Below are 26,788 nucleotides of genomic sequence, written 5' to 3'. Positions count from 1 at the left end.
ACCAGAATGAATATTTCATGTGAACGTTCCGCTGGAACAAATTGAAACAATATAAAACGCGATTAAGAAGACGTTGAATAACACTTAGCCTGGCAAGTGCGAATTCTTCTATAAAAATTTCTTGGTTAAAACTAATATAATAAATTTATAAAAAGTAATAATAAAATTGTATCGCTATCGCTTGAGATTATATTTTCAGCGACACGGTGTGATAGTTCCATTCACGTTCGATCAGCCGTAAGATTAACGACAATACACTGGAGGCATTTAGCTCTGGAGTTGACTGTTAGCAAAAGATCCTTTTATTTAACCAGGCTTCTATTACCGGAGAGGAGATTTCCCAGGAAAATCCTCAGGACATCGAAGACACGACGTACCTATCTGAGTTTACCAATCGATCGTCATGACGTGCCTTCACCACTGCTCTGATCACTTGACTTCCGGGCAATTTAGACATTGCTGGACGTCGAAGCCTGAAAGCGACAAGAATTTCCAAGCTATGTATGAAATAAAAAGTAAAAGTACTAAAATAATGGATAAGAAAAAAATTTTTAGAAATATATGAGACTAGGAAAAGCTAGAGTCAATATCCTCGCCTCAACGACTTCGTAAAACTCGTCAAGCGACGAAAAGTCGATCGTAAGAGGATAAAAGTCACTGATTCAACGACGTACTCTCTACGAAAATAAAAAAACATTCAATTGAGTGTGTGTATATGACTCTGGTAATAACGCAGAGTGAGTTTTCATTTCATCAAGTTATATCGGAATGAGAATACGAGGCTGTTCAATTTCACAGCTATCGAGACAATAGTCTCTTTATTTTTTTTTTGTTTTCGTCATTTCATATATTCTCACATTTTATTTTTTTACCTACAGACTTACATCTATGGATGACTTGTTCAAACAAGGGTAGAAAGAGTAGAAAGAAAGTGGCAAAGTGTATAGTACGAAAAATAAACAAAACATGTCAAAGAAACCGTAAAGTCGAGAGAAAATCACCGAGTATAGTAGAATATAGAGCCTAAACCGCATTAAATAGGTATACAGCTCTAGAGCATACGCAGTAAAAAAATTTGGGTCATTGCGTCAAAAAATTTAGTGTTAGAAATTTTTATGTTAAATAATTAACATTTTTAGTGTTGATTTAACAAAAAAGTTTGGAAAATCCAAATGAGCATGCCTTAAGCGCTCATGTCATACAAATATTATTTAGATCGTAACAAAAATTATTCGTTTTTTTGTTTGAATTTTCCCGCGAGTAGTATTACCCCCTCTGTAGGTTGAGCTAAAGAAAAATTTTAACAGATGATAAAACAGTTAGTAATTATACCATCATGTATGTATAGTTTCTGCTTGTTTATAGTTATTTCAATCCTGTTTTATGAAAAATAATATATATGGCTGCCAAAATCGCAGAAAAAGTCACCGAACTGACAGTCGAAAAAAATTAACTGTATCAAAACGGAATTATTTTGACACACAATTTTCACAAGGGTTTTGACAAACTTCCTAAGGAATAAAACAAAAAAAAATTAAATCGTGAAAGTGATTTTTGACAAAGTTGTGGTCTTATCAAGCCCAGTGCTCCCGTGAATACCACGCTCTTATTCATTTAATTCATCAAAAAAACGAGTTTTTTCTGAGAAATCTTATTTAATCGATAAGAAAATTTTTTTAACGTGTTCTGTAGTTATTATTATTTATTTCAATATTCTTTTTATCCATAATTTTTTTCGTTTAAATTATGAAAATCACTTTTTAATTAAAATCATGATTTTTAGGCGAGAGTAGAGCATACCTGCGCGCTTCGCGCTTAAGGCATGCAATAAATGTTAAATTTACACATAAATTTTTTGACGCAATGATGCAAAATGTGTTTACTGTGAACTAAAAATTATAAGCATAAATATATACTGAAAATTATACCTAAAAATATAATTCCATTATAATCCAGAGTAAACTTTTGAACTATACACTTTTCAATATAGGAAAACTTAGCATTATGTACGGAAGAAGCATAAAGACGACAGTTGAACGGATGTAAATTTTCACTTGATATATATTCATCGCTGGTAGTTATAGTATAATATAGCGAAAATTTTCAGTGTATCTTAAACCCGAGCGCTGTATATAATACGAGCTCTATCGTTTAAAGTTCGAGGATCCGATGTTTGCTGGAAAACCATATTTCATATGCATCCTTCATTATCAGAGTCAGAGTATAGTATTACTATGTTATAATGATGCTGCTTTTTTAGTTTTGCTAGTTTGCTGCTTCTGCGACGATAATGGCGCCGAAGGAAATCATTTGAAAACCACTAAGTCCCTGACACGTAGAAAAAACATGAAGAATAAAGAACGAGCATAAGAATAAAAATATGAAAGTTGTTATAGTAAAATTTTTATTCAAATCCAAGAATACATTGTGTTGGGCATTCCATGCAATTCTTCTAGAGCTTTATCGTCTTGCAACAAATTGCCATTCGTTTTCAAATGTCTACACTCGATATTATGCATAAATCATATATTTATTTTTTTTTTCAACCTAGTTTATTTTATTTCTCTTTTTTAGTGACGTTGTTTGTGTACTGCTACAGTTTCTGTGTAACAAATTAGGGTTTTATTTTATTTTATTTATTTTCTTCAGTGCAACGGATAATTTAATGGTGATTTTTTTCAGCAGAAATGAATTTATTTCTAGAGGAAGAATAATAAAAATGTCAGAAATTAAAAAGTTTTGTGTTGAGTTAACGACTTAGGGATTGCAGCTCAGAACAGGAGATAATAAAACGGGAAACGGCAGTTGTTCGTGTTATGGAAACGGGAAATCCGTGAGACTGAGGAGAGAAGAGAGAATAGAGACAAATGGTCTACCGCGAGATAGATCCATAGGCTCATTTGTCTCCGGTAGGGACTCGGTACCCTCGTCTCTGGATAAGAGTGTCCAGTTTAACTTGGACACTGGACAGAGCTCTTGCACTTGAAACAAGATTCACGTAGGCAATTGTCGTGAGTTACTTACACTTCGGTGCTCGTGCTCTTTGATACGAAACAACAACTTCGTTTACGGATTGTCCTTAAGGATTATCATTAGTCGTGTAAATACTCCCAGCTATCTAGTGGATCTGAAAGGTACTTCTGGACAGAATCGATTATTATAGCAATAAGATTGTTATTTCTGTTACTTAGTACCGAAATTTTCGGAAAAGTTTATTCGAACTTGTGGGTTGAAATTTATTTGCCAATAAGTTTTGGAAAAAAAATTATTCGAGTGAATAATTCAGCTGAGTAAACATATAAAATAAATCAGCTGTCAAAAAAATTTTCCCGACTCCTATTGAGTGCTACAAAGAAAATCTGATCGTAAATATATTTTACGTCAGTAAAAAAATTATTTTTAAGTAAAAAAAGTTATAAACAATAAATAAACTCCCCCAATGAATTTTTATAAAATAAAACAATTTTGTTACTTGAGAACTTTTTCTCCGCTCTTATATAGCACTCTTGAGGATAAAAATTTGTATTCTGAGTGGATTTTCTATAGGCGTCAATATTACAGAAATATAACTTTATTTTTTTTTTTAAATCAATATAGAAAATTTTTCAAACTTATTGACAACTCTTTTAAACATTTAAACAAATTATTACGACTAAAATTCTATTGATTTTGTCCCTCAAATAAAATAAAATTTATATTGCTTGTCTTTATGTTTAGAAATTTAAAGGTAACTTTATAAGTATAATTTGATTTTTTCGCGACTGCCGAATATATTTTTTATGAAATGTGACATTAAACTTCCACAAACATATCTTTAACTCGATCCGATTATAACCAGCATATTCACGTGGAAAATTCACTAAGTTGATAATAAAAACCATTGAAGCGATTAAATCCAGGAAAAATAATTTATCGTAAGTTTTATTGCAACGATATCTTGATTCTTTTTATCTGAGTTTTCTATCTTAGCCGTATCAATTTCATTTATTTTATTACAACTAACTTTGTGTTGTCTTTAATAACGTAACACACAAGAATGTCTATTTATTTAAATAAACTCTGTCAATAAACTCGGCAGGCGAACAAACATGTTATTTCAGATGGTATGTTACTGGCTGAACTATCGGATAAAAAAAAATCGTAATCTTAAAAATAAACACTGAAATAAATAGTGTTTATTTAATAGAAGCAAGAAATAATGAAACTTTTTCCCATTAAATAAACAAAGAATTTAATTATCTACCAAATAAATACGACATTTATTTTTATTCCTGTAGGAGTGAAACACAATAATACTGCAATCAATCAAGACAATTGATCGGCGCACTGAAAAGCAAAAAAGCTTTGAAAAGAACACGAACTACGTTTATTTGATGAGGATCTATAAAACACCCCAAGTAAATTTATCAAAGCAAATTGGAATCTATATTTATATAGAATGTATGTTTGCATTAAAAAGTTTAAAAAAAAAATATAAAATAATAATAATTTAATCAAAAATGTATTTATAAACTTTTCACGAGCTCACGCTGCTTGTGGCACAGCGATTGTTCGTTTCTAAATTGAATATCCTGAGTGAACACAATTCACTATACAGTAATAGAGTAGACAAGAGGGAACGCAAGCTCCAATCGTACAAGAACCAGGACAATGGAGGCTTTAAAATCCATTCTAAAATTTAACGACCATTGGCAACGATACCGTCAATGCTTACTCTCTTTTGTTTGGCTTTTCCGTGCATGTACTTGTATATCTATGGAAGTAACACGTAAGTATATTTTAAATTCGTAAAAAACACTCACATAAAACAGTAAATATTGAGGACTGTACCGTTAGTCAGTGGATTTTTCAGTGATCTTTTCATGGCTTTGAAAATCAATCTCATCTCAGTTTAATGTAATAGAAGGCTTCGTAAAAGGGTTTTACGAGAAAGCTCAGCTAAATTAGCAAATACCAAAAGGCAAGGGCTCTTATCTGCGGTCCTGCTATGTCATTCGAGTTTTAAATACTCTGCGTTGATCTGGCACAATGTAAAAGGAAAATAAAATGAAGTATTTGTGTATACTAGTTGAATTTACAAATGGCCGAAGATAAAACATACATGTTATAACGATAGAAGAGTGGAATATTTTTAGAGCTTCCTAAAAGATTTCTTTAAATTCTTACTCTTCTGGTAGGAGAGCTTAAATTTAATGGTCGATTGTTCTTGGTAAGTTTGTAGTAGTTTTATTGGAATTTATCGGTATTCGGATACAATAAATGTATCATGAATTTTAGTGTTTGCCCATCGTAAAATAACTTCAGAGATTGTGATTTAATAGTTTGAATTATTTTGTAGTAAAGAACATCTTTGTTTTTAAAAAAAATAGTAACTGGAATTTTGTGGTTAGTAAGTAAGGTGAAACTATTTTAAAGACTTATTATCTTTATTGAAAAAGTTTTTCGTTGGAGTAAGTATGTAATATGCCCTGTGAAGAACCAGACGATTGTAGAAATGCAGAGATAAAAGAAATAAATTATATTGTCGGAAATTTTTGAAGCTTAGAAAATATGTGAATATAAAAATATCCAATTCTACAACTTCAGTACGATATATATTGTGGATTGCTCTTGACGGAAATAAAATCATATTGTTAGCCAAAAATATAACCAAGACAATTTTCAAATTTATGTTGCTCTAAAATATATGATATTAAAAATATGAGACAAGTTATCATTCTTATAAGTGTTTCGAGGTTTCAGATACAATTTTATCAATTTTTTTCTGATTCAAAAAATTTAAACACAATTAATTTTTCAATGCAACCTAAAAAAAGCTCTTCACTATCGATTGTTAGCTATTAAATTTGTTCTACATTGAATAATAATCCAACTTTGAAATAAAATTAAGTTTCTACAATCGATTTCAATTTAATGATTTTAATAATTCACGTTTAGTCTCGCTAAAGTCCAAATATTCAATCTCTCTTTAGAAATTTAATATAATACTTTAATGAATAAAGTAGGTTTTAGTTTTAGTGTTCTGATGGTCATTTAAAACGAATTTATTTATTCATGGAATTAATTTTGCTGTATAGTGAACATATATATGTCTGTAGTCTTTCAATAAAGTAGTAGTTAAAATATAAATAGTGCTTTAATGAAAAATTAAAAAATTTTATCGCATTTTTATCTGCAAATATAGTATTTCGATGTCTTAATTTTTGATTTATGTAAAAAAAATGTTGGCAATATAAAATACAGTACAACGTAGGCGTCGAGATAATCCGAGCACTTAGGTGCAAAAATTGGATTTCCAAGCAGATTACTAAGCACGCATGTATATCCCTGCGATGAGAAGAGGAAAAGCGCACAAACCTATACCTCATTCTGTACTCAACCTAGTATACAACATCTCGAGCTTTTGATCCCGACCCTCTCTCTTTACCTTCTCCCCTTTCTTAGCTCTATCTACCTCTGCCCCCTTATATCTTGTCTCTTTACACATTTGAACATCGCACCCTACCGCCAAACATTGAATTTCCTTAATCTCAAGTGCTTTCTCCCTATTAAAAACTGTTTGCATTATCACGAATTCCAAATTATATGTACCAGGTTCCTCAAGCTGTGCGCTAAAGCGTCATACATTAGTTCCTAGTCAAATAAACACGCAAATTCATTCCGGTAAATCGTTATTTAAACGACTTGAGTAATCAAAATTGACTGAATAAAATATAAACAATGGTTAGAGTTTAAAATATTATGAAATAATTTGATAACTTGAAAAAAAAAACTTTTAAATTTAGAAAGATAGTGGAGAAGGTTGCCAGTGAAAAACGGTCAGTATAAAAACACTCTAAAAAAATTAAAAAACCTTTTGAATGAGCATACGGAGGGTAGAAACATTACTTGTAATAAATTTATTCAAATGAAATGAATTTATATTCGAGGTATAAAATAAATCACCGGGTTTCGAAAAGACATAGAGTTGATCTTTAATTTAAAAGAAATAATTCTTGATCGGCGGTAAATTTTATGAGCAAACGATTCTATAAAACTTGTACCTATGAGTTTTTTAGCTTAAAGAACCGTTAGATATATCTTTTACTATTTTCTTTACTGTATTTTTCTGATCCTCTCTCACCTTCTCTTTAACATCTTATTCTTTTTGGTAGTTGCAATCGGAGAGTTGAGAGCCGAGGTTCTAACTCAAGCAGAAAAGAAGTGAAATTGAAGAACGAGAAAATAGTACTGCAGCTGGAGGACTAAAAAAAAATAAGAAAGAAATGACGAATGAGGATTTAACAAAAATCCCATTCTAGAAAATCCTTTTGGATTGTCCAGCGGGTAACCAACTGGAAAATTACATTTTTATAAAATTATTATGTGTTTACAGTAGTGTAAACAAGATAATAAGAAACTCAATTCAATTTTACTCCGCTGTTGTGTAAAGTTGAATGTTTAAATTTAGAAGAAGGTTTATTAAATTATTATGTTTTTTTTTTTAGTATTATAAATTTTATTAACAATAAATTATGCCAAGTTTCTAAATTATTATGCAGATGAATATTTTATACGACCCTAGATGGTAAAGTAAAGCCACTTACTTATTTCTGTACGTATAGTATGTACGAGCATTATATTATTCCAGTCGTTAATTTAGTATGCCAGTGGAGTAGCCACGAGAGTGGTCAGACGAGAAGGTGCTGGAAAGGAAGATTTGTTCCATTTAAACAAAGGCACTTCAAGAGGAGTACATACCACATGTCAACTCATCCTTTGCTTTTCATTGATCAACTACTATGTAATTACATCCGCTTACAGATATAATCTATGTTACGTTGATTGTCTAGCGGTCGCTTATTGATTTTATTTAATCCTATTAATCTAGATTATAACAGTGTGATTATAATTCTCAATTCTTTAAAAAATAAAAAGATAAAAATATCAGTGATTAAGCATTCATTTACCAGCTTATTCCTGTGCGAAAAAGCCGGAAAAAAGGCAATTAAAGAAACAATCCATTTTTTAGCTTGAATAATCAAGAACTAGAGCTTTTTAATTATAATCGAAGAATAAAATTTATACGAGCGTTGAATTGAAAATTTTTATAAAAATAATCCCGAGGTACTTTATATTGCTGGAGAATAATAGTAAGAAAGTAAATATCCCTTTTAAAACTCAAAATAATTCCTTACTTCATCCTTAAGTACCCTATTTACCGCAGCTTCTCTATATATTTATGAGTGTATTTATAAAACAGAAAATTTTGGGCAAAATATGATCACATATTTTTTGTAAATGTCTGACGTAGATTACGGAATTACTTTTTCGAGCTAAAGTACTTTTTTGTTTATGGAGAAATATTTGTAAACCAGTTGTATAAGTAGATACAAATTTAATTCGTGTGATGTATTTCAGAATTTATTGCGTGAACATTGAACTCAATTGTGGATGTATATATTTTCATGAAATTGGAATAACATATTTATTCATTTTACTCGATTTTTTTTCACTGAATTCTATTTCAATTTTTATTCGGGAACAGCTTCAACGAAAGTAGTTCAATATGGAATTATTAATCTATGTTATCAATATATTGCATCTAAACATGAACAAATATTTGTGTAGTACCCAAATTGAGAGGAATATTAAGAAAATAAATATCAACATTGACTAATTAGGTATAACGACAGATAAAAAGTAAAGTATTTAGCAGATAATCAATAAAGAGAATGACAAATTTTTTTCCATGACAAAATAGGGATGTAGCATTGTGATAAAATAACTGAATTAACTTTTTTTTTCTACAGAGGAAAGTAAAGAAGAGCAGGAAAAAAAGTTCTGCTGAGTAAGAAAGGTAAAAAAAGTAAAAAAGGATGTGTAATGAGAAAAAGCTTGAAAAGAGTGTAAAAGTACTGTTCAATTCTCGTAATCCTCTGGGTAAAAGAGAGAATTGAAAAAAGGTCGTCCCAGTAGGCCTTAGTGTAGTTTACTTCAGTAAGACACACTGCAGAGGCTGGATAGAAGGAAGCTCGAGTTAAGTTTTGCCTTGAAAGACGACGGGCCAGGCAACTTGAGCGGAACCAATAAGTGGCTCTACCCGAATAGTCAGCGACCAGCGGTAGGGTGAGTCTTAGTCTCAGATCCAGTACCAGGCTCTCTCAGAGTTTTACTCAGACCCACAGCAGTACCACCACAAGCAGAATCCGAGCTAGAGAAGAATCAAATAAAGAGGAAGAGGAATAAGAAAAAGTAACGGGAGAAAAAAATAATAAAAATAAGAACCGAGAGAGCTTTTCGATTTCCTCTTGGTAAAGGCGTTGTAAATGGAAACTCTTAGGTCAAGGATAAATTTCAAAGGGATCCGAAAAACCCTTGCTCGGTGTTTACGTTATCAGATCAGCTTTCACTTGTTAGCATCAAATTTTAATAATAAAACAATATATTTTAGGGCAAAGTGGGACTCCGGGACAAAATGAAAATAAAATTCATAAAATATTTTTGATGATTAAAAAAACTTATAAACAAGATATTGTTATTTATTTTCAAGCGAGATATGAAAGTTAAAATGCCGCTTGCAAATATTTTATGCGCTTTGCCTGTGTTAAAGTTACTTCTTTATTCTTTATTGAGTCAAACAATTCTTAATAAACTTTTAAATATTTTCTTCCTCTAAAGTAGTTTATCATTTTGCCGCAATCTTTCTCTGCTTCAAATTTCTCTGTACAAATACTTGCAACTCTATGATTACTAAAACGTCAAAATAAAATGAAATAACTCAAACAATTGTATATTACTATAAAAACAAAACATTTATTCTTTGAATTATAATTCCGTCTTTTAAAAACCGTCTATTTATATAAAGTCCAAAGGCTTTTTTAAAAAAACTTATAGCACGCAGTGACTTGACTTAATTAACAAGTTGAAGATTCACCTGAATTCATCTCACTGCAAACTAATCACCGACTCTTGGAACATGAAAGGGAGCAAAAGAGAGGAACGGAATTACTTGAATCGCTCGAACGATTTTAACCCCCTCGAGCGCAGTCCGTCTTCCTCTGTACCGACCCACGCTGCTCACCTCTCACCCTCGATCGCTCGTCCTCAATTCAACCAAAGCTCAGATAGTACTTGTCCCAAACTTGTTTAATCTGAGTAGCCTACTTACTTTTATTTCATTAAATTTTTCCTTTTTTCCACCAGAACTTTTACAAAAATTTAATTCCACTGCAGCAGTACTACAATAGAATGAATTAAAAATTATCAGCCGGAACAAGAAATAGAAGGCTCCAATTAAAAGGTTTAGGGATCTTCTTCTAAATAATTAGATTAAATTGGATTAGAATAGACGAAATCTGGGTTGGACTTAGCGTGGGATTTAGCGTCCGGCGAGATAAAAGCCAACAGTGGTGAGTGGAAGGTTTAAGAGGGAATATACGTTTAGTAGGGTTAAGTTTAGGGGTTCGCTGCACACAGCTACAAAATAGACAACAGACAGCGCCGGAGTAGAGTCTAAAGTAAGCGGGAGCTAAATTAAGAGCATGTCTCATTTTATTACTCACTGTATTCCAGGTCATCCTGCTCAGAGAGGTAATTCGTGGAATTGTAGATGTGTTGGTCGGGCTTAGCGGCGGTAGTGGTGCTCCCGGTGGTGGTGGAGCTCGTAACCACCCCAGTACTGTTTAAGGCCATGGACGGATTAGTTGGAATTGTCACGCTATCGCTAATCGTCACCGCAACCATGCTTCTGCTACTCCTACTTCTACGACTACTCTTGCTCCTCCTCCTGTTCTGACTCGGGATTTCGCTTATACCGGTACTGGTTGGTGGTGACGATTCTGAAGCTGGCGATGATACTAATGCTTCTCGAACTACGACGTCACTGATATTACGAGTTCTTCGCGAGCTTCGGTAACTCTGTGGAATTATACCATCAGTTATAGCAGCAGCTGTTGTTGTTGTTGTTGTTCTTCTTCTTCTTGTTCTTGTTCTGATAACTATATAAATGTCTAAGATATTTAACAGAATGTGTCCAAGCGCTTGGCTTACTGTATTTTCATCAATTTCTGATGCCATAACGTGATAAATAAATTTATCACATATTTCTCTTTGTACTTTATCATTATTACTGCTGATTTCTCGTTTTGTTATTCTGAATTTTGTTTTTTTATTTTTGTATTTATATTCACTCACTGTTATTTTTTGGTTATTTTTTTAACTGAACGATTGGTCGTCACTGAAATCCATTTGAATTTGAGTGTTTTTCCGGCTATTAACTTGCTTACATTGTTATTTTTCTCAAAGCGAGTTTAGTTATAGCGGAATTTTTATTGACTCGCTTTTGTTGAAGCCGATTCCCAGTGTCCATTCGCGCTCCCCTAATCAGCTAATTGGATTTCTGTTGATCAAGAAATTTCTGTAACAATAAAAAAAAACAAAGCCAGGTCAGTTAATTGATATTGAGGAACAATGAAATTGCTGGTGTGGACAATTGAGAATAAAGTGAACATGAATATCGTCACTTGGGAAACACAAAAGAGAATAAATACCATGTATGTCGTAAATATTCATGAAATAAATTTATTTTTGGGTGCATACTCATGAAATATTCAAGAATTTAAAGTTTCATTTTGCAAATGTGTGTAGATGTATACAGGTGAGTGACGAGTTGAACGGATAGATGGATGGAAAGGTATGGATGGAAAGCCATAATTTATAGCTAAATTTGTCATTAAAGACAAATTTGGGAACTGGGGAAATAAAGGATAAAGGGGGGAGGAGGGACCTTACTCAGTAGGAATTTTTCGGTAACCGAAAAAATAATTCAGACAGCCCAGACCGGGACTCGAACCCGGATCATTTGGTTACGCGCCAAAGGCTCTACCAGTTAAGCTATCCGAGACATTGTCCGTAACTACCATTCCGTCACCTGATAATTCCATTATTATCTGTTTGTATGTGAATATTTCTTTGTTAATTTGGGTAATGATTAATTACTTCTTGATTCACCTTTGATTGATTAACTTGTGTGGTGTGTTTGCTATTTTCGCCTTTCGGGTATGGATGCGTAAGTGAGTGAGCATCAAAATGTATATATAGTCCAATATCTCGGTGAGATTGACGCTGATTACTAATGGATTGAGTTTGGGGTTCCGGAGTATTCGCAGGTAACCAATTTCAAGGTAGAACGCTTGTTACGCTGATATTCGAGTACTAGATAATTAAACTCCTGTATAACGTTTCAGTTGGTACAGCGGTCTGTTTAATAATTAAAGCTGCTACTGTTAATTCATCGCTCACATTAGATTCAAAATCATTTTTATAGTTTATTACAATTGAATGCTAATTAATCAATACTCTCATTTACGACAAAATATTATTCAATAAATATTCAATTTGTTGAAAGGTATTCTAATTATAGTAAGATTCAATCGTAATTATTGATTAATTATTTAAGAAGTTTTATTTCAACCTCAAAAAGTATTTTCTCCAATTTATTGACCCATTATTTTCTGGTGTCATAATGTCACTCAACAAAATAGAGTCACTAAATGAGACCTCAGACCTGAAAAATAACAAGAAAAAGCTCAGCAAAATTAAAATTGACACTTCCATCTAGTTCAAATCGCAAGACCACCACTAATTCTATCTTTTCATTTTATTTCTTCCAAGTTCGTTGTCACGGCAAAAAGCTGATCAATAGTTTTAATATTTAATTAATAAAAATAAAATAATTTATAATTGTTAGCCGTAAAATTATTTTAAAAGAAATATTCAATATTCACTTAAATCAAAAAATTTTTAATTACTAAGAAAACCTACTTTCCAATAAACATGTTTTAAGCATTGTTTTCATCTTCTACTCAACAAGAAAATGAATAAATATCAAAGAGGAACTTTCCGCTTTGAGGAAACAACAAACTATTTTATTAACTTTTGTGAAATAATTTATAGCCGCCTCGATAATTACGTTAACTTGTTCTCTTCAACTTAATTATTGTTTTCGTATTTCTATAATACATCCGCGCAGTTTATACAAAAAGTTTGATTTCCTTTGATGGTTACCGAAAACGCTTGAACGAAATTTCATCACGCTCGAGTGCATTCCTCGTGACGTTTTATTACCAATCGTTCGATCTGTTTGAGCTCAAATTCGTTATAAATAAATATCGACTCATAATAAAATATTAACTAAAAGAAAAACACAACTGCTAATTACAGCAGTTATATAACTCATACCTTCTCTGTCTTGTTATTTTAACATTAATAATAATTAAATAACGAAGTAATTAAAGCTCCCTGAATATATATTTGAATTATTGAAGTTATCAGCGTTTATAATGGAATAAAAAACAAGTAATTAAAACTCAAGTGTCGTTGAACGCAGCTTGGAAACTCAAACAGGCGACGTTCATTACACGCTCCACTTACGTTTTACGTTGCACTTACTATAACACCTTATTATATCTGTCAATATATATTTTATATATAAATAAACTCTTTTACACCGCTACTCATTTACGTCCGCTCTAATTATTCTTATCCATAGTTTTCTATCTTTTTGAGATTTTATTTTCGATTATTTATTATTCATCAATTGAATTTTTAATTGTTTTATATCAAAGATAAAATGAGATGAAAGTTTTATTCTTGTGTATTGATAAAAGAGGAAGTAATTTATTTATTCGAATAATAAAATGATGAGATAAATTAAAATTGTAAGACGAATCTGAATGTCAAGCGACTTGAATAATTTAATTTTTCTCCGGAATTATTAAATTAATAATTGATGAACCGATTTCCTTTCCTTGCCGTAAGATTTACGAATAAATAAAACGTAATTTTTTAATATTTTATTACAAGATTATAATTTATATTACTTAATCAAATAGATTTATACAAAGGTAATAAAAAATTAGGCTATCATGTTAATTGTGAATAATCATAAGAAATGTTGACTATTGCAAAACAGAATAAATTGTAGGCAAAAATATTTGAAAAAAAAAATTCGACTAATATTTAATATTTCTCAAGTAAATTCGTTAATCTTGATTATTTTTTCCTTTCTTTAAATTAAATGGTTACGTTGAATTAACAAAGTACGGAAATTAAAATGTACAATAATTCCTTTAAGTAAAATAATGTACCTCTACAAAAAAAATTATTTATGGTTTTTAAAAAAATGTATTTTATTATTTGCGCTAAAGAGAGTGGATGATATTTTCCAAGGACTTGTAAGTACCTTTATACCTTAAAAAAGTACAGTACTTAAAACTTTTAACTTCAAATTATTCACAACACACTTGATACCATTAATTTTGTACTGTGTACTGAGTAAGAGAGAACAAATTATAGGCAAAAAATGTACGGAGTATATGTCCTTATACCTTTGTAATGGTACCTTTCGCTAGGATACGTGCTTCATGCATCTATAATGAGAGTGAAGTAGATACAAACTAGTAAATAAAATGCCTGTTGTAAATTGAAATTTTTTTTCCAAACTAAAATTTATTATTTTGATCGGCTTTTTAATTGTTATTATTGTATTTTTATTAGTATAGAAGAACATTATACAGAAAAAAAAAATTATTTAATTATAAAATTCTATGAAGAAAATTTTCTTGATACAATAACATATTCTCGATAATTATTGTAATGATGAAAATAGTTTTTACTTAATTCAAATAGAAAAAATGATAAAAAAATTTTATCAAAAAATTTATAATTTTCAATGATTCATTACAAAAAATTATTCAGTCTCTCAGTGCATTATAGAACACTAATTATAATTACAAAACACATGAGCGAATAAATGCATATAAATAATGGCGTACAAATTACCACGAGCCTCAACGATATTATTCCACAGCGATCGAATATTCAATGATTAAATTTTGTATAACCAAATAATTAAAATGAAATTGCGTAAATTGAATACGTACTGCAAATTCAAAATTTGTATCTGTTACTGAATTGAATCACTCTGACGTGAATATTGCTCACTTAACGTAAGCAATAAACGGACAAATTAATTTGCAATCTGGCAATCTAATCCATTTGGTGCACAAAAAGCCCGCGTTTGTATAGGTATGTTTCACTTAACTAGAAAGGTTTTTCCCAACACGTAAATTAACACAACTTTTGTGATCAATTGTGCTCGTCATTGAACAAACGACTCGTAAGCGACAACATGAAAACAAAAATAAAAATAAAACGGCACAATCCCTCATGCGATGCAATTGAGCATGTATCTTTAACAGAAAAAATATATAATGGAAACAAAAAACACCTGCACACATATTGAGATCAAAAAAGAGGCACAGAGAGTGTCAGAGCGAGAGAGAATCGGGTTTGAAACGCAAAATCCACAGGCTCACAATATTGAACGAAAAAATGCTTTGTATGTTTTTACGGTTCAAATATTGAAAGATAAAACTTTTCAATCCTTGTCGATGCACACTCCCATGGTTTCGATTACATTCCAACAGTTGGCACTAAATTTTTAAACTTTTTTCATTTATTTATTTGTTTGTTTTTATGTTTACAAAACTTAAATTTCAATGGATTTTTAAAGCGATTACTAATCAAGCTGAAAACAAATTCATTTTTTATAGGTAGATTTTTTTTATCCTTTCTTTCAATAAAATTATACCGCGTTAATAATACCAAAAGGGTGTATCAAAAAAATTTGTATTTTTCTAATTAATTTAGAAATATGAGAAATATAAAAATAATTTGTTTATACACATAAGCTTGCTGGGACCTCAAATTGGGATTTGATAAAAAGCTTCGCTTTAAAAATCTATCTGATATCAATAATTTTTCAATTTTTGTTATCATTTTTTTTTATAGCAAAAAATTGAAAGCTTTTATATTTTAAACAGGAAAATTAGAAGTAAAAGATTTTTCTTGATGAACGAAAAAATTTTCAGTAAATTTTTATATTTCTCACATTTTTAAGTTGATTGGAAAAAAAAATAATTTTTTAGACGCTCTTTTAACATTAGTAATGCAATATACTAGATCAAAATCAATGTTCAACATTATAATGACCATGTGAATTTGCAGAAGTGACATACCTACAATGATAATAATTTAAATATAATGTTATTGTAATTTACAGATGTTAAAGTAAAGAAGAGTCGTGGAAATGTGACAGACGAAACAAGCTGAGAGTCCATTAATGAGAGTTTATGATGACAAAATGAGATGTGCCCTTTACTTGGTGAAGTTCACTCTGTAATTTTCACTGGACACCACCAGAGGAGATCGTAGAGTAACTGTTGGTCAGCGTCGTCATGCTGAACTTTCTCCTAACAACCAGACACTACTCGGATAGAGAAAACAAATTGGCATAATTAGCCCATTGTTCATCTACGTCAATGTGTTGGAAACTTGGTGTACGTGAGAGTCGTGAATGTCGGTCTGGGACTCTGGACAAAGATTAATCTTGCTGACATGCCAGTACTAAAGGGCTCCGAATTCATACTCTTCAATTTCTGAATCTTCAATCTTTATATTTTTTAACACCAAATGAAATTCCGTTCTAAAATAGCCACTTAAAACAGAAATAAATTAGCTATATAAGTTCTCAATATTGTCACATGCCTAATATAATCTCATTCTTCTTTTTATATTGGCTTTTAATAGAGTTTCAACGCATTTAAATTCAATCAGACCCGAGTTAAAAATGATTTTTTATCTTTTATTTGAAAGCAATGAATGTAATATAAAAACTTGTGGACTTTATTACTTTGAGCAAGTTATATTTAGGTATCTTTAAAAAAAGAATATCTGATATCTGAGGGTATTTTATAACGTGAAAAATTTTTCTGATATCCTGAAAGAATATTTTAAACAGCGGCTGGTTATCAATTTCAGATAAAACCATTAAATTGCTTTAAAAATACGTCTTATCTGTCATAAAAAAAAAAACTGACGCAATAAAAAAAGCATAACGTTTGGGATCAGATGTCAATGGTCAACAAAAAAAAGATATATGTATATAATAAATAACAAAGTACTACATTTTCCTGTCACAATATCAAATTTATCTCACTCATATGGTATGTGTCATCACCCCATTTTATCATCAGTATCACTATTTTCGATGTGTGACAGTATAATACCGTATAACTTGATAAATTTCCATTGGATAGTGACAAATTTTCCAGGTAAAATATTCTTATGTGAGAGCGTAGCGAGGGTAAAAAAAATAATATTTAATTTTCTAGTTGTAATTTTTTCAATGAATAAAAATATTTAAATTTCGTTATATTAACAAAGTTTAAACACGAATGAAATGAATTTTTTTAAAAAAAGAACAACGTTAATGGTATAAAAGTATTTTTCCAAGTGAATTAGAGAATTTTATTTGAGAATATGCTAATGAAACCTAAACGGAGGTACAACTGCAGTTGAACATTGTTCTGTAAGTAAGTTACTAATTTTGAAATTAGGTGGGTACGTTTTTGTGACATAGGTCTACTCTGATTGCTTTAATTTCCATAATCGAACTACCCAACGGACTAACTCTTTTTATTATCCTTTCTTACTCATTTGCTGACTCACTCCCTTCCTCAATAAAAGAGTTTTGTTGGAATAGTTTCCAGCATTTAATTTACTGCTGGTATTTACTGCATTAATTAAAAACTTTTGTTTCAATCCTGGTGTGGGCGCAGTATAGTTGAACAAAATTAAAACGATTATTATCGTCTTTTGTATGCTGTGCTAGTTAAACTTTTTAGAGTATATAGATGCATTAATTCACGTTTTGTTTTTAATAAATCAAAGCAAATTTAATGTGTCGCAATGCTAATTAATAATAACAATTTCCGAATCAATAGTGTCACGCTTCGAGGGAGAAACTGGAATAACTTGTGTTTTATTCCGTCCTGGCGCTGTATTTTTCATAATTGGATTAATGCTTCAAGGTAGGATGTCTGGAGCCAGCCGAAAAGAGGCAATTTAATGTCAATATTGGCGTCTCCAATAACTTCCAAAAGACGGAAAAAAAATCATTTAATCGGAAACTAACTATTTGCACCGGTAAAGAATGCCACGTTTTGATTAGATTGATTGAACAGACATTAAAGCTCGTAATCTCAATGCGGGCGATATGAAGATAATTATTTTCCACCGAGTTATTGAATTGAATAGAATAAAATTGAATTTAGTGTGGTGAGGTTTGATAATAAATTTGTTGGTAAAGAAAAAAGATAAAAAGATAATCTCGCACTCTGATGTGGGCAGTCGAGGAAAATCCAATTGCCGGATATACTACCGTATTTTATGCCTTTCCCGATCTATCCGCACCCTCGTATAATCTGCTACGATTTAGCCGGATCGACCCTACGTAATTGCTTGTGATGGGCTTTACAAATTCCACCCAAGGCGTAATTCTATAGACATCTATAATACATACATATATATTTTTTTGTAATTCACTAACAATTGTTTCCCTATTGACAGTTAAACGTTCAAAAGTTTGATTCCCTATTTTGTTTTATATAAGAGATTTGATATATATTTATATATTTGATTTTATTTGCATATGAGGGATACAAAAAAATGTATAGGTGATAAAGCTTATGATATATCGCTAACACGATAAAATTTCAAGTGAATTTTTTTTTTCTATTTATTTGAGCCCGGTGTTATAAAGTTTTGTGATATTTAAAACATGTGTCGTAAACTTTTTTACGCTGCTTTTATGAAATATGTTTATATAAAATAAACTTTAGGGTTGAAATAGTATTTTTCTTACCTAGGGCAGGAAAATAAGAAATGTCTCAGATTACATGTAATTGTTGACCGAGGCGAAGCCGAGGTCGACAAACATGTGATCTGAGGCTTTTTTATTTCCTGCCCGTGGTGAGAATACTATTTTTCTCCTCGACGAAGGCGGAGAGCGGCATTTTCGTTTAGCGCAGTGGGCGTTTTCAGTACAGTGGACTCTCGATAACTTTAACTTCAAGGGAAGTGATAAAAACTTCGAGTTAACGAGTTTTTGACTTAACAAGATGTTCAAAATTTGCAAGTAGACCAAAAAAATTAAGAAAACACTTGATTTGCAAGAAAATAACTTAGAGAGAAAATATATATTGCAAATAAGAATATAAGAAGCATTGAAAATTCTTGTAGGAATTTAGATTTGATTGCTATAAGCTTGGACAGTTCGGAAAAAAAACGTCTTTATATTTTACTAACTTCGACTTATAGAGTTTCACTTTTAAAATTCAAGTTATAGAGTATAAATATCCTTTATCGATACTGGAAGGGAAACAATACTAAGTTCGAGTTACAGAGTCTAAATAATTCGAGATATCGCGAATTTAAGAGTTCAGCGAAAGGGAATACAAATTTTTTTTGATTTACTGAGGATTTCGACTTAACAAGGTTCGAGTTATCGAGAATCCACTGTATTTTCATTTGTTCATGATTTTTTCATTGATATTGCATTCATAGAACTTTTGACAAGTATCGAGAGTAGGGAAATGTAATATCATACAATATGGAAATTTTTCTCGATACATGGCTGATGAAATTAAAAAAAAAAAAATTCAATGCCACAGCATAAAACTCATGAAAATATTTTCATTCAGACCATATATCGAAAAACAGTAGGCTATTCATTCATTTATTTAAATTGATATCCTTTATATCTTTAACAAATACACTGATAGAAGTATTTGTTTATAGTTAAAAAGATTTGTTAATACTTGACAAATCATTTATTAGAGACCACTTTTCAGTCCTTTATAAATATTTCTTAGTATTTAAAAAGATTTGTTAATATTTAATAAATGAATATCAGATTTATTAAATACAAACAAATCATTTTAAATACTAAGAAATATTTGTTTAATACTAAAAAGTGGTCTCTAATAAATGATTTGTTAACTAGTAGTCAGTACTACATAATCTACAGTAATCTACAATCTTTATAGTAGTGTTGACTAGTAGTCAACAAATATTATTTAATACAAATAAATCCTTCTATCAGTGTAAGCAGTATTTAAAACAATAACGTTATTATTTATGCTTCTACGCACTCGTTAAATTTATTGAATTTTATTGTTTAAAAATAATCCCTGAAAAGAGATTTGATAATTTATTTAATCTTTGTATAAAAATAATGAATAAAAATGGGATGGATATACAGTTTCCGCGGTGCACGAAGGAAAAAAATCTGGGGAGTCCCATAAAAATCCGAGACAATTGAGCGGATGGCCGTAAAGTCGTGGATGTTAATGATAGACGTCCTTAAATTTTTTACCCGGATGGACACCTGTCACACACCGATGATAAATTGTTTAACCCATGCACGATAGTTTTATTTATTTATTAAATTAATATATTTCTCGTTGGCTCATACTCCATACGTGCGTTGAACAAAAAAATAAATATATTATATTACAAGGAGTTTCGACTTCATGGCCAATTAAATAAATAAATAATAATAATAATACATGTATAATATGAAGAAAACCGTGAATAAAGTATGAGTATTTCAATAACTCTAAAATTATACACAGCTGAGCGAGAAATTTCAGCGGTATTTGGTGAAATATATGAGAATGAAAATCACGTCGTCGCGAAACTTGGTATTGTTCTAGACATTTATGTGACCTTCCAGTTTGGAACATTAGTTCAACGTATAAATATAAATATATCTATGTTGTACATACATGCATATAACTAAAGGCAGATAAATATATAATATGCACTGGTGGGTGTGGTTTTAGAATTGACAGCAGAAACAAAACAATTACGCGGTCCATATTGTACGAACGTCAAGTGTAGACAAGTTAAATTCATTTCTATTATTAAATCGACGGCAATCAGATTCAATTTTGTTCTGACACGCAAACTTGTTTTTGTTTTTCACTTTTTTCATTATCGTCAACACGTTTTTCATTTCTCCGTCGCTTTTCGTATAATTTCATAGTTTTTTTTTTTTTTAATTTTATTTTTATTTTCTCTATTCAACCTACTGTCAGGACTATTCTATCTATCCTCATTTTAACGCAAATCCTCTCGCAGTCAAGAACAGTGTAATTGGTTTTTGGCTGATTGCATATCTAAAACATTAGTCGAGGATTGATGGCAATTCATTTCCTCACTGCTAATCCGTTGTCGTATATTTAAATATGCAAACTATTCGTTCAGTAATTAATGTGCATCTCGACTTTTAATTGTTAATCAACCACTCGTAAAATAATTTGTTCCTTTAAATTTTTTATTGTATAGCTTTAAATTTTGACAAAAGAAAAAATAATGTATTATTACTTGTTATTACTAAAGGGGGAACACCACTGTGACGATCGAAAAAAAGAGGTGATTTTCGGGAATTTTTTTGACAGGGAAAATAAAGGAATTTGGAGATCGGATTTTTTTTATTTTATTAAGAGTACATTAAAGATTATTACCCTAAATTTTTATTAAAAAGTATTGAATTATTACAAAGATTAACAATCTCGTAGAGCACTAGAAAAAATTTCCTCCTCCATGGTCGGTTCGATAACTCAAAAACGGATCATCTGAAAATAAAAACCCAAATTGCTTTTTAATCAGTAAGGATGTAGTTATCGTCGCACGTACGGAATTTTGAAAATTTTAATTTTTGAAAAATGGCGACTGATTGAAAATTTTCTTACTATTCTTACTGTTTTTTATTTGTTTTAACCTGACTAAAAAAATCTTTAAAATAAAAATTTTTCAGATTCCGTACGTACGACGATAACTACATCCTTACTGATTAAAAAACAATTTGGGTTTTTATTTTCAGATGATCTGTTTTTGAGTTATCGAACCGACCGTGGAGAGGGGAAATTTTCTCCAGTGCTCGACGAGATTGTTAATAACTTTGTAATAATTAAATATTTTTTAATGAAAATTAAGGGTAATAATTTTTAATTTACTCTTAATAAAATAAAAAAAAAACCGGATTCTTAAATTCCTTTATTTTCCCTGTCAAAAAAATTCCCGAAAATCACCTCTTTTTTTCGATCGTCACAGTGGTGTTCCCCCTTAATAAATATTTTTCTCTTGTAGTAATAACAATAACAATAATTATTAAAAAAACATTAAGGTTGTTCGGACACTAATGCACTTGTGAATATCAAAAGCTAATTTTTTGATATGTTATGAATTGCTATCTCATACGTCTAAATTAATTTTTTGGATTAGATCTGACGAAAGGTTATCCTTTAATAAATTATTAAAAAATTGAAATTTAACATCTAGCCTATAGAGACTATTGGCGGATTGCACATATATCGATTTATATGACTACCTCATAGGAAAATTAAAAAACAAAAAACTTGTATTTCAGTCAATCAACTTTCGTAGAATACGTTAAAAATAAAATGAAAATTTTCTGACGAAAGCTTTTAAAGATATTTTAATGCAAAAGATGAGAAATTCACGAAAATTTTAGGCCGACATATTTAAAAATAAATAAACCACGTGATTCAGCGCAGTTTAGCAACATTACACAGAACAGAACGTGCGAATTTTGAATTTTAATAATTCCTGTTTATATTTATGGGTTATGTTTTTCAACTCAACACTACACAGCTAGATAAATATAAACAGCTGTTATCCGCGGCGCGGTGTTGCCAGGTCTGAGTTTTGTGAAAAAATACTTGAGTCAAACGTTGACTATTTATTGTTTTTGTTAATGAAATTATTTAATTATTTTAATTAATAATAATGTAAGGTAACGGTTAAATTATAGTAATGAATTTTCGTATTCAAATTTTTAATTTTAATGAAAAAAAAAATTTAGATTCTATTATGACTTACGGGGTACTGTCCGTGCAACCTTAAACCCGTCTTCTATTTACCTTGAGAAAAAATGTAAACGTAAATAATGTCATAATATAAAAAAATTATTGGTAAAGATATAAAGATATTGTAAGCCATAAAATGTTTGATGTATTCCATGAGTAAGCGACCGCAAATAAATAAATCAAAACAATATAAATAAATAATGACATAGATCAAAGAAAAACATACGAAAGAATACGCGACTGGAAAGAAAATTCCAAGGTTTTATCAGTAGACGAACTAAACAGAGATATTATTCTTTTAAGTCCCAGGAGTCTTGGAAAATTTAACGTCTAACGAAAGCACCCCACGAAAGACCATCTGTTCCTTGGACATATATATTTGTGTATGAATAAAAGTTGATCATAAAAATATTACATAAATTACACAAAGTAATACAATATATGCAAACTTACATTTACAGTTTTGAAATATACAACGGAGACTTTAGCATGCAAATTGATCGGAACCTTTTTGGTCCTATCGTTTCTTTATCATTCTTCTGAGCTCCAGAATATCAAAGAGTATTGTGCCGAAAATTTTAGTCAGTTCAGAATATAAAAATAAAGAAATAAAATAAAATAGTAATGCCTTGAATAATTTATTCTAACAACGTAATGTTCAATCAGAGGACAATCACCCAATCTAACGAACTCGGAATAATTAAGCTCTCAATAGACCTTCGAGAATGCTTGACTCAATAGTCCTTTTTATTTCTCAAATCCCATTTCTTCGTCTAGTGTAGAATTGCCAGCACTACTTCTACATCTACATCCACGATGTAGTAAATATCTATAGAGGTAATAAAATTTTTTTTTTGCTCAACACAAAAGAGCAATCATTGAGAGACAACATATTGTTATCTACTGAAAAAGGTTATAGTATTAAACATAACACTGCATTATTAGTAATAAATATTTGTTTGATTCTTTTTGCAAATTTTATGATAAAGGAAGATTCATATTCATCTGTAACTTGATTAATTAACTGAAACAACAGTAGTCATAGATACGCTGTTGGATTCCGTAAATCCCTTTTGAATTTGACAGCTTGATATCCTATCTGTATCAATCTCATGGGTTATTTATAAGAATAATAACAACGCTAAAATAAATATTGTATTATTTGCTGTTGATGTTCGATACGCTAATCATAGAATGGTATTATTTCCATGAAAAATTTAACTATCGAAAGGTTTTACGTTATTTGATTCTAATTAATTTTTGAAATTCTTTGAATACGCCTATATATAAAATGCAAATGATTGAAATTTAATTGGTAAATATGAATGTGATGTACAATTCATAATTTGTAATGAACATCAATTTTGACTTTGGTCAAATAACAAGCACTTGCTTGTCAATTGACGCCATTTGTTTCACTCAATAATATTACGAGTATTTATTTTTATTATTTCAAAAATGGGCCTGAAAATTGGTAAGAAAAAAAATGTAATATTAAAGAAACTTTGAAAATATTTAAATTTATTGAACTAATTAAAAATTTATAACTTTGCTCAGTTTTTATGATACTTAGAAATAAAATTTTTTCAAAAATCAAATCTGGCTTGTACAGTACAAATCAAATGGCTTTTTTCACTGAATAAAAGGATGCAGAAATAAAATAAAAATTACAATCAATAGCTCTTGTAAAAAAGTATGCATACCGTGAAAAATTGTAAATCTATACCACACACCAGGATTAAAAGCTTTTCTATTAGAAAGTAATTAATTAAGAATAGAGTATTATAAATACAATTATCAATAGTTATTAATTAAAGTTAGCCGATTAAATTATTAATAAAGTGAAATTTATTGAGTAATCTCTTCTGTTTACTCTATGCACTCCGAGAACCATTACCACGGTAGTATATACGATCTTATTTTTATTACTATCGCCAATTTAATGCTCACTAAAATCCTTACTAGAGGTTTCGATGCACACACTAATGCTGGATAAATTTCCATAAGCTAAAATCTCACCTTGAGTACTTCCGTTCTTTCAATTAAATAAACAATCTTGCTCTAAACAACTTATTATTAGTTAATACCAAAACAAAAATAAATAAATTGAAATTAACGAAATACAAAAAATAATTGAACTGAAGCTTCTTTAGGTATCTTAAAGAAGTGAATCGGTAAATCTATTGCGTTTGTGAATGCACGAGTGTCTCAGGCAGAGAAGTGGAATCTTATTTTAGGATTCGATAAAATTCCGCAGCGTAACTCTGTGCAACGTTAAAAGAAAAAAGGGACGAGGCAAAATTTTTTATGCTCTTTATTCACTAATATTCTAAAGGCACTTTAAGTGCAAATCGATCATAGACATTGATTTTAAGAGATCCTTCTTATTTGACAAAAACTCAGCGCGTTTCTCAATTCAAGCTAAATCTTTGAGTACGTTCGATGAAAATCCTGTTGACTAGAATTTGATTCACGTGCAAAGACAGATCTTTGTAGAAATCCAGCATTTTCCTTCGAGCATTATCTATAGCTCATTTTTATCAACTTATAACAACTTTATTATTTTTATTATTTTATTTTATTTATGAGTTTTACTTGTATACCGCTATCTGGTTTTTACAAGGCTGATATCCCCACTCTTTTTCGGGGAATCAACAATATTCCCACTTTATATCTCCACTCTATATTGCGGCTGTGGACCGACTTGTGCCTTCTGTACCGTATTCACCCTGATCCTCACCACTCGGTTATTGGAACAGTAACATGGGAAAACCACAGAGAAAACCCATGTTAGTACCGTCGGAGCTGGGTTAATCTACAGTAATTGATAAGAAACTCTTCTTTATCGACCACTGGAGCATTAGGCCCCTCTCCTAGTGTGCAGAGATCCCTCGCGCTAGCCAACGCCGACTAGAGTGGTCACCCATTCAAGTTGTTGCTTAAATGAGTGATCACTCAAGTCAGGTGTGTGCCGCCCGGCCATCTCTGCCACTTTCAGAGGCTGGCAACGTAACGCACATATTTTTATTTATAATCACTGAAAAATATTGGTGCGTGCCAGGATCGAACCCGGGTTCCACTCTTTCGAAAAGTGGGCACCAAGCCGACTAGGCTATTGCCAGCCTTTATTATTTTTATTATTATTTTCGCGAATAACTCATCACTTTAATAAAAATAAATAACAACAAGGTATTCCAGGATCCCTATAATTCATAAAAATGGTCAGTGGATGCAGAATAACAAAGGATTAAATCCGGAAAAATAGTGGGCTGAAGATGAAAGGTCGTAGTGGGTTCGAGGAGAAGATATTCAGAATACGCTGAACAGGGCTCATTGTTTATAAGCTGGGGGAAGAGGATGAGAATAAGGTTTCGGTCATTTCGATAATTTACAGCCCGATGAAGCAAGGGTTAGCTTGCTAGTAAGCTCACAGGAAAGCTAGGCGGATCTAGAGCACAATCACTAACCAACAATACAAGTGGGACGTAATCGCGATGTTATAGTTCAATTCAAGCAATGCAAGGCGTATTGTCTTCTTGCAAGTACACTTCACTTACTTCAATAGCCAACATGCTGTTTAAATTTCTGTTAAGTATTAATCCTTCCTTGATATTAGTATTTTACTCATCAGTAATGATCATTACAGGAAATAACACTGTGATAAGTATTATTTTTAATGTCACAAAAATTGTATTTTTTTTTTCGCAAAAACAGAAACAGATGTTTTGTTTCAATCACATGTAGAAAAGTTTTTGTAAGGACTGTAGAAAATTCAAATTAAAAAGAAATATTTTAAGAACTATTGTAATTTTTTCAATGAACTTTAGAGTTTTGTTACGTCATTCAATTCGCCGTTTTATCCTTGGATATAAACTTTAAAGTGAAGTAAAGAATGTTTAAACAGGCAGTTATAATTCTATCACTCACAAGTTTATAACAAGTTTTGTTTTAAACAGTTTGATGTCATTAAAAATTCACGATTTATTAAACAACAGAAAATGTAATATCAG

At 30.7% G+C, this 26,788-nt stretch overlaps 1 protein-coding gene across 1 annotated transcript in view; it reads right to left on the bottom strand.

The window, feature by feature from the left end:
- LOC123275441 overlaps positions 1-26,788 on the bottom strand; it is a 145,285-nt gene that overhangs the window by 106,921 nt on the left and 11,576 nt on the right. The window contains exon 2 of the mRNA XM_044743581.1: positions 10,545-11,398. Within this exon, the coding sequence (XP_044599516.1) occupies positions 10,545-11,058 (514 nt within the window). The 5' untranslated portion in view covers positions 11,059-11,398. The remainder of the gene's footprint in view (positions 1-10,544; positions 11,399-26,788) is intronic.

The sequence above is a fragment of the Cotesia glomerata genome, linkage group LG1 (assembly GCF_020080835.1).
Source record: "Cotesia glomerata isolate CgM1 linkage group LG1, MPM_Cglom_v2.3, whole genome shotgun sequence".
Lineage (NCBI taxonomy): Eukaryota > Metazoa > Arthropoda > Insecta > Hymenoptera > Braconidae > Cotesia > Cotesia glomerata.
The sequence above is the reverse complement of the archived record's forward strand: the minus strand, read 5'-3'. Positions and strand labels throughout refer to the sequence as shown.